Source organism: Zeus faber (assembly GCF_960531495.2).
Source record: "Zeus faber genome assembly, chromosome: 2".
In the NCBI taxonomy this organism is placed as follows: Eukaryota; Metazoa; Chordata; class Actinopteri; order Zeiformes; family Zeidae; genus Zeus; species Zeus faber.
In genome coordinates, this window is record NC_137189.1 from 32,996,634 (window position 1) to 33,012,928 (window position 16,295).

Genomic DNA, 16,295 nt, shown 5'->3' on the forward strand with positions numbered 1-16,295 from the left:
ATGATGCGGAAAAACAACCGCTTCACCTGTTTTTAGACTCACATAATCACACACACACACACACTTGGATGTATTCCGTTCTTTGCATCAGTGCTATTTTGGTCTGAGTTCTATCACTGTGTGAAAAAAGGGAAACATCCTTTGTTTTTGTTTTTCTTATAGTTTCACTCAGGGACATCTTTTCTCTTCCTCTCTCTCTGTACCTCTCTCACTGTCTCTCTTTCTCTCTTTCCCTCTCGCTTTACATCTCGCTCTCCTTCTTTCTCTCTCTTCCTCTCTCTTTACCACTCTCCTTCTCTTTCTCTCACTTCCTCATTCTGAGAGGTGAGACCAACCACAGCTGAGTCAGAATGGAAGCACTTTGTTAACATTTGCGTTGAAATCTCACGGATGGACGGAATATCAATATATTAGTCCAGAAATAGTGTTTAACAGTTTAGCTATAAATATATAATATAATAACTTTGAAACATTATTTATAGGGTATAACGCTGAACACAGGTCACATGACACAGCTTAAAATAGCGTTAAAAGCATAAGAGAGGGGGGGCAGGATTATAAACAATGCATCACAAAAGTGTGTGTGTGTGTGTGTGTGTGTGTGTGTGTGTGTGTGTGTGTGTGTGTGTGTGTGTGAGTGTGTGTGTGTGTGTGTGTGTGATTTCGCTTCCCCCCCTTTTTTTTTTTTACAAATCGTGTTTTCTTTTTTTATCTCACAAAAACCTCTATCATATATAATATGTATTTCTGTCCTTATCTTCCTTTTTTTTTTACATATCTTATCTTTTTTTATAAATATTTTTTTGTTTGTTTTTATAATAATCTTCACGTATTTCTTTATTAAATTGTGTGAAGTGGGTGAAAGAAAGTGGGTGAAATTTGTAGAGAGAGAGAGAGAGAGAGAGAATTGTTTTTTGTGGGAGGAGTATTTTGGAGTACTAGTACTTCCTCCTCCTGCCAGGCGTCTCACTGCTTTTACCGTTTCACCGTCTCAACCCACTCTTCCCCCTCTCTGCTGGTGTTGTTCTGCTTCACCAGTCCCTGGAAGTGGGTCAGTCCCGGTCCCACCTGTCACCAGGGATCTCCTCCTGCTCTGGGTTCTTCTCTCCCAGGCTCCATGCTTGACATTAAATGGCTAAATGGTTAAATGGTTAAAAGGGGGCTGAGGGGATTTTATATTGGTGGCGGGATCTGATCAGCATGTTCTACAGCAGACACCACAACAGTCCATAGGGTGTGATCTTCAATCCATTGTGCTGATAATCAGGGGCCTACGAACAGAAGCCCAGTTCAGCTGAATAACTTCACACACTCACCCCTACTTTTAAAGAGAGAACCTCAGGCAGGGCCCATTACACCTCCAGAGAGGCTCAACACTGAGTTCTGGCCCCCCTGAACTGCCACCCCACTACATACCTACGTCCTGCACCATTAACATACAGGCCTCTCCAGTTGCTAACCCTAATGCCAGACAGGCCTTTCCAGTTGCTAACCCTAATGCCATACAGGCCTTTCCAGGTGCTAAGTGCCTCAGTATCTGTCTAGGTGTCTACCATCCATCCCATACTGTCATCATGGCACCCTGGAGCTGCCTCCGCCGATCTGTTATCCTCTCAACCCATCCACAGACGCTGACTGGACAAGACCTTTCAGCCGGTTCAGACCATTCCGTTAGAGCTGATCTCAGAGAACCACCTTGAATACCAAATTCCGAAAGAAGTGACCCGCTATGACGCCCATGTCTCTACCCTATCCATAATGTAGACATGCCAACCATAAGGCTTCCTCCATTACGCCCCCATACCGAACCGTTACCAAAAAAACAGGGACATTTTGACTTTAAAACTCAATGCAGTACCTTCCCTGGGACTCGCTCGAGGAAAGGGGAACGAGTCCGATAGCAGAGGTTGTGAGCTCGCCGCCCGGTAATCCACATCACTGGATCTCATGTAAAGCTCGCGCAGTCCTTGCTCCGAAAGTTTATCTCCCGAGTTGACACATCTCTGCCACCATGACCGATATTATTACCTCCGTCCCCCGGCCAATCCTCGCTCCGCTCTTCACCCTCTCCTTCCAAATCAACATTATCGCAGGTAGGGTGAGGTGATACCTCTCTCGACTGTCTGCATCCCAGCACCCAGCTCTCTATCCATCTTCCATATTTCCCGACAATCCGCGTTACCCGAGCAGAGCTAACGCTCCTTCAGGGGCACGTATCCTCAAGTAGGGATTAACTCCCATCCCGGGGAAGGGCCAGGCGGTCTGGAAGGAGAGACATCCAGCCGTATTGCGGCAGCGGTGGCCGCCGCTGGTCACGTTCCAGAGACGTTTATCCCACCCCCCCCCCCCCTTTTCCGGTTGTTAAAAATTCACCGATTTCGCGAATGCCGGAACCCGATCGGGGTGGTGTGCGAGGGTGACGTTGGCCGCTGCTTGTCGGACCGGCCTCTATTAATCTCAGAATCGCCCTTTTTTGTCTTCTCTCTCTCTCTCTCTCTCTCTCTCTCTCTCTCTCTCTCTTCCCCTATTCTGTCCGGGTCCTCTCGCCGTTCCGGCTTTCCCCCGTCGGCTCGCCAGATCTCTTTGCTGAAACAGTCCCTGGAGCTGCAGCTGTCGCAGTCCCAGAATGCCCTTCAACAGCTGCAGTCTCAGTTCAACCAGGAGAGGGAGCTGCTGAGCCAGCAACTCAAAGGTACGCGGTTCACTCACACGGTTCCGGCGGGGGAGCGTCGAACCGCGTTTCTTCATGGAGCCAAAAGTGGCGTTTGTTTTCGTTTTGTAGCTCCGAACTCTGCCCGATGTGAAAGGTTTAGCGCAATTGTTAAAGTTGTCACGCAAAAAAATAAAATTAATAAATAAGAATAATAATCCTCCCGCCGACATCCAATCGGTGTGAGATACACTTCCCAAATTTGAGGTGAGATTTGGAATCCGGATCTTTTGGGGTTTCTACAACAAATATTAGCTAGCTTGCTAACAAAGTAGCGTAGCCAAAACTGCTCGTGCTCAGGTTACTTTCACTTAAATGAATGGCAGTGATGGTTTCCTCATGTTTACAGCCAAATTATGTGGTGTGGAAACATTGCTGTGTGTATATGTGTGTGTGTGTGTGTGTGTGTGTGTGTGTGTGTGTGTGTGTGTGTGTGTGTGTGTGTGTGTGTGTGCGCAGAGCTGCAGAGGGAGCACCAGAGGAGGGAGCACCGGTTGCAGGAGGCGCACTGCTGCGCCCTCAGCACCATGGAGGAAGCACGACAACACCAGCTCAGGGTAGACACACACAAACACATACAACCACACACACACACACACACACACACACACACACACACACACACACAAACAAGCTAAATTGCCCACAGAACAATGAAGAACAAAGAAAGGCAAACACTGACAATTGCATAAAATGCACACACACACACACACACACACACACACACACACACACACACACACACACACACACACACACACACAGGAGCATGTAGGTCTACTTATCCCTATACATATTCACGAGCACACCCCTAATATAACTTCACAAAAAGCCTTTGATGTGCGGAGGGAAATTTGAGGAATGCGAGTGTGTAAATCTGTGTGTGTTTCACGTGTGTGTGTGTTAATGTTTGGGTGATGTGAGTCTTGTTTCTCAGCTGAAGGTTGAGTACTAGCGACTGTGAATTGTTGTTTAAAATAAAAAATATAATATATGTACTGTATAATACAGTAGCAGGAGGAAGCACCCTCCATTTCACATTCAGTTCATTTTCAAATCCCCTCTTTTTAAATATTCCTTTACATGCATTATTATTATCAATAATAATAATAATAATAATAATAAATAATGACACAGTACATAAATAAAGAATGCCATTAACAAAGTGCACTTGCAGCTACATTATCAGAGATTATCAGTCTCTTCGTGTGAGCTAGGGGTTGCCAGGTATGGACAGCAAAGCCTTGTGTCAGGACAACACTCAGCTGACTGAACTGGCAACCCGACCCGACAGACTATCAGGAATATCTCCCAAATAACTCATCTCTTGGGATGCTGGAAGGTGCTTCCCCCCTCCCCCCCCTTTTCTCACGGGAGCTAGGCTAGTTGAACCCCACTGCAGCCATGCACTGAGCTAACACAATTAGCATGCAGCCCGTCGTGCAACCCACTACGTTGTGAGACGACGGGGACTGGAGCAGGAAAGGGGAAAAAACAGCCCAGTTTGACCGGTGGAGTAACACAGGCCACAGCAAAGAAGAAGAAGGACACAGACGGAGAGTGGATCTTGGATGGATGGAGGAATAACAAACGAGTGTCATTTCCATTGCTTTCTTTTTCACGTACAGCACCAGTATCTCATACTGTGGTATTATTATACTGCTGCTGTGTTTAAGCCTCTCAGGGGGATTTAGTGGTGTGTGTGTGTGTGTGTGTGTGTGTGTGTGTGTGTGTGTGTGTGTGTGTGTGTGTGTGTGTGTGTGTGTGTGTGTGTGTGTGTGTGTTTGAAGCTCAGTAGAGTTCTTCAGGGTTTTGGTTTACCTTCTATGCCGCCGCTCTACACGTGATGCAAAACACACACACACACACGCATGTGTACAGATTTACATCTTAACGTCCCTCCCAGGCGATGGAGGAGCGTCTGAAGCAGGAGCAGCGTGAGGAGGTGCAGGCGCTGAAGGAGGCGCACCGCCGCACGCTGGAGATCCTGCGGCAGCAGTCGGAGCAGGAGCTGCAGACGCTGCGCTTCGAGCTGGAGGACGAGGGCAAGGCCATGCTAGGTGCTAACTACAATGCTATGCATTCATGCATACCATGAATATAACCATAGTGCTAACCATAATGTTAACCATAATGTTAACCGTAATGCTAAACATAGTGCTAACACTAATGTTAACGTAACATTGTAACGCTAACCGTGACACCAACCATAATACCAACCATAACATAAACATTGCAGCATCTCCAAACCCCCCCCCTCCTCTCTCTCCCTCCCTCTCTCTCTCTCTCTCTCTCCTCCAGCATCCCTCCGTTCGGAGCTGAACCACCTCCACGCCACGGCCATCGAGCACCTGAAGCAGATCCACCTGAAGGAGAACACGGCGGCAAAGAAGGAGCTGGAGAACGCCATCGGACACAGCCACAAGCAGGTGGATTGAGGGAGGGAGGGAAGGATAGATAGATAGACAGATAGATAGATAGATAGATAGATAGACAGACAGATAGATAGATAGATAGATAGATAGATAGATAGATAGATAGACAGACAGACAGACAGACAGACAGACAGACAGACAGACAGACAGACAGACAGATAGATAGATAGATAGATAGATAGATAGACAGATAGATGGATAGACAGACAGATAGAGAAAGAGATGGATGGATGGTAAATAGGTGGTGGACAGATAATGGTAATGATAATAAAATAAAGATAGAAAAAGTAAAAATGGCAATAAGCAATAAACTGAAAAATGTACATTGGAAAATATACAATGCAATTTTACAATAAATGTAAATCTAACAATAAACCAGAAAATTGAACAATAGCAATATGGCAATATGCAATAAGAATAAACCTACAAAATGAACAATAAACAATAAAATAATCCTAAAAAATAAAGAGGAAGCCCCATCCTGGGCACTGACAGGATGGGGACTGGGCCCTTTCACCTTATTGCTTGAGCTGCATTCAGGGAAATGGAAGGAAACGACGACTGATGGAACCAAACTCGTCTCCTTCGCAGGAGCAGGAGCTGCTGGGCCGCCTCTCGGACCTGCAGGCCGAGGTGTGTTGCCGTAGCAACCGCATCACCGACCTGGACCATGAGATCCACTCCCTGAACGAGACCATCGACACCCTGACCAGAGAGCTGGAGCTGAAGGGCAAGGAGCTGCTGAGGGTCCGCAGCGAGGCCAACCACCAGATCAGGTGTGTGTGTGTGTGTGTGTGTGTGTGTGTGTGTGTGTGTGTGTGTGTGTACCCAAGTATATATACCCATGTGTGTACCCATGTATGTGTGTGTACCTGTGTGTGTGTACCCATGTGTGTACCTGTATGTATGTGTGTGTGTACCCCTGTGTGTGTGTACCTGTACCTGTGTGTGTGTTTGTGTGTACCCGTGTGTGTGTGTACCCATGTGTGTGTGTACCCATGTGTGTGTGTGTGTGTATTCGTGTGAGTGTACCCGTTTGTGTACGCGTGTGTGTGTACCCGTGTGGTGTGTGTGTACCCGTGTGTGCGTATACTTGTACCTGTGTGTGTGTACCCATGTGTCTGTGTGTGTGTGTGTGCGTATGTGTGTGAGTGTACGCGTGTGTGTGTACCCGTGTGTGTGTGTATACCTGTACCTGTGTGTGTGTTTGTGTGTGCGTGCGTGCGTGCACCTGCACCTGGCATCTGTAAGCCCTTACAGATGCCAAGTGGCTTAAGCCCTTACTGTTGAAGAACGTACCACTCTGCTGCAGCCTCTCCCTGTGCTTCCATTCAATCCAATGGGACGAACGTTTAAGGCTTGAAAAAAAAGTAAAATCGACTTTTCCCATGATACTATTAGTCACACGTGTCTTTATGTGCTTTCTATACATGTTTCGAATAACTGTAATATCACATTTTATTTAGAACCACTTTTTGCAGTTGACACAGCAGGAAGTGCCGCCATTTCCTGTTTATAGTTTCTTACGTTAGAGTGGATCGAGCCAAAAGAGCTGAATTGAAAATGGACAAATGGAAAATAAAATAAAATAAACGTGATTTTTGGTGGATTTAGGTGGATACTTTTCATTACAAAGGATATTTAAAAAATGAAGAAATGACTGAATAATGAAAAAAAGTATATTCAAAATTAATCATAGAATGTAGAAATATATATATATAGTTAGGGGAAAAAATAGAAATGCAGTTATCCACTAAAGTATGAATTTAGCCTGAATTTAGCTGGAGCACAATTTTATTTGCATTTTTTTTCTTACTTTTTCTTCTAAAAAAACATTTAAAGGCTCTAAACACACAGACACACTCACACACACTCTCAGGTATGCCGTTTGAACAGCCCGATGTGTGGTGCCTTGGAAGTGAGCTCTCTCTCTCTCTCCTTCTCTCCTCCTTTGTTTCTCTCTCTCGCTCTCTGTCTCTCGCTCTCGCTCTCCCTCCCCCCACCTCTCTCCATCTCTCCCTCTCTCTCTCCCTTGTGTCTTCTTTATTCTCTTCCTTTTTCTTGTCATCATTCCCTCAAGGCCTCACAGAAAGAAACGGAGTAAAAAAAACAAAAATGACCTTCGTTCCAATAAATAATGGTGACAATAGCAACGACGATATACTCTGTGATAATCTGTAACTGTAACACTGGCAGGCAGGATAAAAAGATGTACAAACCATATGAAAAATATATATTTTTCAGTCTAAGTCTAACGGATCTGATAAAAAAAATAAAATACAGTGGCTACAGAAAGTATTCAGACCCCTTCACTTTATTGAGTTGTAGATGTAATTTTAAAAGGATAAAATTGCCTGTATTTTTGCCCGTCAATCTACATACAATAACCCATAATAACAAATTATTTTGCAAATTTATAAAAAAAAAAAAAAAAAAAAAAAGAATAAACATAAATGGACTAAAGCTTTTAGTCTTCCATGGAGCACTGTGGCCTCAATATAATGTTAAATGGAAGAAGTTTGGAACCACCAGGACTCTTCCTAGAGTTGACCGTCCGGCCAAACTGAGTAACCGAGCAAGAGGAGCCTTGGTCAGGGAGATGACCAAGGGCACAACGGTCACCCTAAGAGAGCTTCCTCTGCAGAGATGGGACAACTGGCCAGAAGGACGACCATCTCAGCAGCACTCCATCAATCAGGTCGGCATCGGCGCTTTGGGGGCGCTTCTCAGCGGCAGGGACAGCGAGACCGGTCAGAGTTGAGGGAGGGAATGAATGCAGCCAAATGCAGAGAGGTCCTTGAAGAGAAGCCGCTCCAGAGCGCACGCCACCTCAGGCCGAGGTGGCGCTTCACCTTCCCGACACCGCAACGACACGAAGCACACGGCCAAGAGTGCCCAGACGTCCTTGAGTGCCCCGGCCAGAGCCCAGACTTAAACCCCGTAGAACATCTGTGGAGAGGCCTGAAGATGGCGCTTCACAGACGCTTCCCATCCAATCTGACGGATTTTCAGAGCATCTGCCGGGAAGAACGGGACAACTCCCCGAATCCAGGTGTGCCGAGCCTGTAGAGGCTTACCCAAGAAGACCCGAAGCTGTAATCGCTGCCAAAGGGGCTTCTACAAAATACAGAATTAAGGGTCTGAATACTTATGTAAATGAGAGATATCAGTTTTAGATTTTTAATCAATTTGCCAAAATTTCTAAAAACAGGTTTTCACGTTTTTACTTTGTCATTATGGGTTATTGACTGTAGATTGATGGGCAAAAATGGCGTATAATGGTGTATAAAGTGAAGCGGTCTGAATACTTTCTGAAGCCACTATATGTGTGTGTGTGTATGTGTATATATATATATAGACAGCGTAAAATTCTGTAATTGAATTCTGTATTTGAGAAGATTTTTTTGCGTTTCGAATGTAATTGTCAATAACATTGCGTCTGGATGAGGAAAATCTTCCAGAGTTCAAATGAATACGACTTTTAGTCACATATCACATTGTTGATAACTTTGCCAATAAGAAAAAAAATCCTATTTTTATTTTAATTTTTAATCTAATACACAGTCAGAACCAAAAACATTTAACCTCTCTTAAAAGGTCATTTTTGTTAAATGATCACCTTTAATAACTCGGCAATATCCACAACTACTACAATGGTTTTGGATTTATTTTATTTCTCCATCTCTTTACATTCCAGAGTAAATGAAGTTGGAACAAAACAAACCGACAATCGTATTTTTATCCTCGTTAGAATATTGATGGTACTGTGTTGTGGTCTTTGGCGCCACCGGCTGGTAATCGAGCACATTTCATGTCACCTAAATAACAGGATGACGACGATAAATACCATGAACAAAAGAAATCGAATCATATCAATCGATGGATGGATGGATGATAGATAGATAGATTGATGGATGGATGATAGATAGATGGATAGATGGATGGATGATATATAGATGGATAGATGATAGATAGATGGATAGATATAGATAGATGATGGGTGGATCGATGGATAGATGGAAGGATGATAGATAGATTGATGGATGATGGTTGTATGATAGATGGATGGATGGATGACAGATAGATGGTTGAATGATATACCGATGATAGATGAGTGGATGGATGGATAGATGGATGATAGATAGATAGATGGATGATAGATGGATGGATGATAGATTGATAGATAGATGGATGGATGGCTAGATGGATGGCTAATAGATAGATATAGGGATGATGGATAATTGATAGATAGACACCTGGATGGATGATAGATGATTAATGATAGATAGACAGATGGATGATGGATAGATGGTAGATGGATGGATGGATAGATATATGGATGATAGATAGATGGATGGATGATAGATGGATGGATGGATGGATGGATAATAATTAGCTATATAGATAGATAGATAATAGATAGATAGATAGATGGATAGATGGATATTGTACATGGATAGATGATAGATGGATATATGGGTGGATGGATTGATGATAGATGGATGGATGGATGGATGATAGATAGATGGATATGTGGATGGATGCTCGATAGATGGATAGATAGATAGATGGATGATCGATAGATGGATGGATAGATATTTAATTATTGCGGGAGGGAAATTTCAGTGTCACAGCAGCAAAAAGGCAATAATAATAAAATAATAACAAATAAAACATTAAATGACATTATGCAAAAAAAACTATAAAATTAACTCGAAGTGAGTAAAAAGTGAAAATATACAATAACCCCAAAATATTTACAATAAAGTATAAAAAAATACACCTAATAATTAGCAGTTAACCAGAAAATAAACATTAAATTATTAATTATTAATATTAAATTATTAATATTAAATTAAATTATTATTAAATTGGCAATATACAATAACCTAATGATAAACAATAAAAAATAATACATAAACACAAATGACACCAAAAAATTAAGCTTGAAAAAATAACATAAACCAAAAAATACAAAAAACAACAAGATAACCTAAATAACTAAACCTCTTCTCCTTACTGTGGTACATTGTAGTTGACAGTCCAGCCACAATTCTCTGCTCTGCTTCCTCCAGAAATAAAACCCTCATTACACTAGATTTTATATCATAGTGTGATGTGAAGAGGCTCAGCCATTTTATTAATAGTATTTTTTTTTTTTTTATTATTTGAATGCTCTGCTTGACCGAGTCTTTTCTTTTCTTTCTTTACCAAAAAAACATAATATTCGCACAGCGGCGCTCATATCGACTGACAGCCCCAGCTCGCTTAAATTAGAGCAAATATAAATAAAACTCTTTAATCCGGATGGGGGGGGGGGGGGTGAGGGGCTATATCTGTATCCCCTCACGTCTTTGGGAAATAAAAAGTAAAAATTGTCTTAATATAATGATGAAGCAGCTTTAAAAGAAAGGTGAATATTTGTATCCGCATGTATTGGTGGTAGAAAATAAGGATAAGTATGTTTACGTGGAATAACATTGCTCTGACAATGTTCAAGTATCAGAATGACATTAATTTCTACAAATTGAATTAAGATCAAACAAATTCAGAATAAGCAATTAAGCAGTTAAGAAACAGTTGACAAATACTGTAGGAAGCTGTTGTCAACTCCTCAACTTGCAATGCAACTCTTTATAAATCATCAAGAACTGCTGCAATAACTCTGTCCTGTGAACGACCTGTGGGATGACAAAAGCACAGTTTTTTGTTACACAGAACCACCACCAACCCCTCTCTTTGGAGAACTATTTTACGATGTTTTTGTCTTTACACAACTAATCACTACTCCAAGAGTGGGAGAATCACTACGGGTCAAACAAATAAACATAGAAACAAACAACAACATGTACATGGAAAAACATAAACATCAGACCACAACATGTATCGAAAAAACAGAGTTAATCAGGTCCAGGAAAACTGGAACTACAACTGGTCACGTGGCCTCTTCCTGTCATAGTTATGGCAGTAAATGAGGGAGGAAAGGAGAGGAATGCAACCAGGGGGGTGCTGGGGTGTGTTCAAAGCAGGTGTTGGTGTGTGTGTGTGTGTGTGTGTGTGTGTGTGTGTGTGTGTGTGTGTGTGTGTGTGTGTGTGTGTGTGTGTGTGTGTGTGTGTGTGTGTGTGTGTGTGTGTGTGTGTGTGTGTGTGTGTGTGTGTGTGCGTGCCCGTGCGCGCGCGTATTAAGTGTCCACAGGTGAGTGTACGGGACTTGTCCCAATTGTCCCAGTTGTGGTGTATGAGGTTGGTATATCTATCGTAGCGCCTCCAAGCAGCAGAAAAGGCCCCGTAGCCACCCCTGAGTCCCTCAGCCGTACAGAAACCCCACGGCCGCAGGAAAGCCCCGAGCACCCCGTCCTGCAGCCACAGAAGACCCCCCAGCCTCCAGAGAAACCGCAAGCCGATTGAGCAACACCCACGCCCGGCCCCGAAGAGAGCGAGGAGACCCTGCATCCCTGAGGCGCACACATACAACCCACCCCCACGTCCAGCCACAAGATGCAGCCGCAGGCTTCAGGTACAGAACCCGGGCCGTGGATGCCAGGCACAGACCACAGGTGCGGATCCAGGTCCCGCGCCCACGCGGCCGGACGTCCCATCCAGCCGCGAGCGCGAGGCACCTGGATGTTGGAGAAGCCGCGCAGCGGGAGCAAAGGCCGACAGCCGCCCCCTGGGCCCCAAGCCACACCCACAACAGCAAGCGGCCCCCCAGGGGCCCCAGAAGGCACCCGGCGGCGCTCTCCGCAGCCCCACCAGGTCTCAGCACACCATAAACCACTAGGCGCAAGCCGCTAAGACTCCAGCCCAGCCGGCAGGGGGCCCACCCGGCCGACCCCCGGCCAACCACGCCCCCCACACCGACCCACCAGCGACCTGCCACCCCGGGTAACCCCAGTGCTCAATGTGTGCTGTTGGCAGTTGCAGTTAAAATTGCGGGGTGTTGGGGTGCGAGTCCTCCAAGCAAGTCGAACCCGATTCACTCGCAACCTTCCGGCCCCACAGACCCTGGTCTGGTGGAGTGTTGTTCAGAGTAGAGTTGGTGTGCAAGTGTATGTGTTCTAAGTTCATATGAGTGGGATAAGAGGGGCAGGAGCGCGACGGGCAATTCTGTATATTTTTATATGTTTGACTATTTCTGTTTCTGTTTATTTAACTTTACTTTATATTCCATTTTCTTTTATTATTATTATTATTAGTAGTCGTATTTTTGATATATTTTTATTATCCATTTCTTCAGACTGTAAAGCTTATTTTAAACGATAATCGTCTGTAGAAAAACACACCACTTCCCACCGCAACAAATTCCTCGTACATGTAAATGCACCAGCCGGAACAAATTGATTCTGATTATAATTAAAACTAAACGAGAATTGTTGTCATTGTCCCCCTCTCCCCCGCTCTCTCTCTCCCCGCTACAGGGCCCACGAGCAAGACCTGACCAAGAGGCACGAGCGGGAGCTGGGTGAGCTGAGCGTCGCCCACCACCGAGAGGCGCACATCATGCTGGCAGACTTCAACAAGGCCCAGGAGGTCCTGAAGGACAAGATCTCAGCCCTGCAAATACTGTGAGTGCTTTGGGGATGGAAAGTAAAGTGTCAATTATCACAGAAGCTTGTTACAGCCTTAGTTACAATTATTAGTTCTAGTGGCGACGCTGTGTAATGACTGCTAAGCAGTTGAATGATTATTATATAGCTAATGCTGTAATATATCTTAACTTTATGATATGATATGATATCAGTCATAGCATTTTGTTGTAGTTTTCAATTTATTTTATTCTTTCTTGCTACCTCCCAATTTATGTATGGTATACTTATAGGTCATCTCATTTTAAGGACATTTCTGAAAGACAACTCTTAGATTTAATTTAAAATGATCAATAAGAGCATGCAGAATGAATGAGCAAGCAAGCAGGCAGCAAAGCAGGCAGCAAAACAGGAGGGATGGGCTGCTTAAAAATGCAAGCCCATAAGGGCGTGGCAGCATGTGGCGCCGTCAGGTTGTCTGACAAAACTAGCACCGCAAGCTACCCTTCATTTAAAATATATTTAGAGGACATTATAACGCATATAGGTACTCCTCACATAACAACCTACCTTTTTAACGACCGTTCGGCTTACGACCAGCTCTCTGACCAGTCGGTATTGTACAATACTGCGGCGTGCGCGCCGCGTGCGCAGTGTCTCAGCGTCAAGCATCTCATCCCGCATCACCGTCTCAATCTCAGTCTCGTTCCCGCACGGAACGGAACTCTGTCATTAAGTGAGGAGTACCTGTATATATCTGCATCTATCTATCTATCTATCTATCTATCTGTCTATCTATCTATCTATCTATCTATCTATCTATCTATCTATCTATCTATCTATCTATTTATCTATCTATCCACCCGTATGTCCATGTCTCTGTGTAAGAATTTGGCTCTCTATTCTAACCTAAACTGACATCTAAAAAGATTTAAAAATAATAATAATAGATAAATAATAGCTAAAAATCATGTTACATTAATATAAGAAATGATTATCGGTTGCAACCCACCCGATTGTGTCTATCGTTGCGTCTTCCAGGCTGGAGGGGACGGAGGAGAAATTCCGGAACAGGGAGAGCCGCCCGGAGGACCTGCAGGTGATAGCGGAGCTCAGGGGCATGGTCACGGAGCGCGAAGCCCTGGTCAAGAAGCTAGTGGTGCGTAGAGACACACCCGGACGGAGGCATAGGTGGGAGGGGTATGGAGAGGAATGATGGAGGGAGGGGGAGAAAAAACTATATATTGCAACTTAAGGTATATAGAAGGAACATGGACGACCCAAGAGCAAGGAGTAAATTGGAAAACCAGAGAAAGGATATTCTGCACCGTGCCATATTAAGTATTTATGTGAGTGAAAAATGGATTTTTGATGCTCGGCCTTTTTATAATTAAGAGCGAATATGGAGCGAGTGTGAAGAGTTTGTTTGGCGGTGTGTTTTAACCCTGGTTGGAGGAATGTGATGAGGAAAACTTAGGCGACACTTTATTTGGCTTTTCCAAAGTTAATTGATACCGAACTCAGTGTCAGCTGACGATAAGTCGACTTACAGTTGTAGTCGATGTTGATACATAACGTTTTATTGCATCGACTGATGGTTGATAATCAGTTTTATTAAAGAGTCGATGGTAATCACACGCTTGGCTACATCACAGTTAAACGCTATGGGGTTAAAGGATAGGTTCGCAATTTTGCAGCTGCAGCGTCTCACTGCGTTTGAATGGGGCAAATGTTCAAGGACTGGGTTTATATTTTTATTTATGTATTTTAATGCTGTTAAATGAGTAATCACAATTTTGTAACATTCCCAAATTTGACCCTAAGGAAAGATCAGTTTCTATTTATATTTCTGGTTATTAAAGTAAAGTAGTACATTGATACATTGATACTAAGTTAAGTATTAAGTTGATACTAAATTAAGTATTAAGTTATTACTACCGTAAGTTAAGTATTGAGTTGATACTAAATTAAGTATTAAGTTGATACTCAATTAAGTATTTAGTTGATACCAAGTTAAGTATCAAGTTTTTGCTAAGTTAAGTATTGAGTTGATACTAAATTAAGTATTAAGTTGATACTCAATTAAGTATTTAGTTGATACTAAGTTAAGTATCAAGTTGATACTAAATTAAGTATTTGGTTTATACTAAGTTAGGTAATAAGTTGTTACTAAGTTACGTATTGAGTTGATACTAAATTAAGTATTTAGTTGATACTAAGTTAAGTATCAAGTTGATACTAAATTAAGTATTAGGTTTATACTAAGTTAAGTATTAAGTTGTTACTAAGTAACGTATTGAGTTGATACTAAATTAAGTATTTAGTTGATACTAAGTTAAGTATCAAGTTGATACTAAATTAAGTATTAGGTTTATACTAAGTTAAGTATTAAGTTTTTACTAAGTTACGTATTGAGTTGATACTAAATTAAGTGTTAAATTGATACTAAATTCAGTATTAAGTTGATACTAAGTTTAGTATTAAGGTGATACTAAATTAAGTATTACATTTATGCTAAGATTAGTATTAAGTTGTTACTAAGTTAAGTATTGAGTTGATACTAAATTAAGTATTAAGTTGATACTAAGTTAAGTATTAAGTTGTTACAAAGTTAAGTATTAAGTTGATACTAAATTAAGTATTAAGTTGATACTAAGTTAAGTATTACGTTTATACTAAGTTAAGTATTGAGTTGTTACTAGGTTAAGTATTAATTTGTTACTAAGTTAAGTATTCAGTTGATACTAAATTAAGTATTAAGTTTATTCTAAGTTAACTATTAAGTTGTGACTAAATTAAGTATTGAGTTGATACTAAATTAAGTATTAGGTTGTTACTACGTTAAGTATTGAGTTGATACCAAATGAAGTATTAAGTTGATACTTACGTAACATTGACGTGGAATAGTATCAGCTCGACTGATCACTAGTTGATACTAAGTGAAGTATTAAGTTGATACTATATTAATTCTGAGTTCAGCATTAATTATCTTTGCTCCAAATAAAGTGTTTCCCAAACTGAAAATATTCTCTTTTCTATTTTCCTCGATTGGATTGGAATTGAATTGAAAACACTAAAAAATGGCCTCAATCTCAGATGAGCTCTTCCTGTTCTAAGGTTAGTATTTCTTACTGTAACACACCTGCCATAAATTATATAAATGAATCTGTAAACAAAATCAATTCATTCAGACTGTTCAATTCAAGAAGTTTAGAATGACATATCTATATAAATGTTAAAAAGTTCATGTGCAGATATACAAAATGAACTCCCGGTGCGGAGGAAGGGGGGTTATTCGGGGGTTACTGATAGAAGGCCCCCAAGATTGAACTGAAATCTTCCTTGATCAAAAACCTTCTAAAGCCCTTTGATTTTTAACTTAATAAAAAGAATGCAATATTATTGGCATCGATATATACAGCACATACCAATCATTTTAGCATTCATCAATTTTGTCTTTCTAACGAAGCGATTCAACAAGATGTGACCACTTTGACTGGTTGTTTACATGGAAATAACTGTTATATTTAATATTATTCTATTTAAGAATAAGCACCGGTCCACAAGAGGAATCCTATGTATTGAAACGTTGTCATTTTTTTACTGGAAAAGGACAAAAACCTG

The 16,295-nt window shown here is 42.1% G+C and overlaps 1 protein-coding gene across 1 annotated transcript in view; it reads left to right on the plus strand.

Moving 5' to 3' along the window:
• Positions 1-16,295, plus strand: part of fam184aa (family with sequence similarity 184 member Aa) — a gene marked incomplete at both ends in the record, with an annotated part of 56,634 nt that overhangs the window by 36,367 nt on the left and 3,972 nt on the right. The window contains 7 exons of the mRNA XM_080023882.1: positions 2,578-2,692; positions 3,170-3,267; positions 4,617-4,770; positions 5,012-5,139; positions 5,737-5,921; positions 12,564-12,710; positions 13,713-13,830. Coding sequence (XP_079880008.1) covers positions 2,578-2,692; positions 3,170-3,267; positions 4,617-4,770; positions 5,012-5,139; positions 5,737-5,921; positions 12,564-12,710; positions 13,713-13,830 — 945 coding nt within the window. The remainder of the gene's footprint in view (positions 1-2,577; positions 2,693-3,169; positions 3,268-4,616; positions 4,771-5,011; positions 5,140-5,736; positions 5,922-12,563; positions 12,711-13,712; positions 13,831-16,295) is intronic.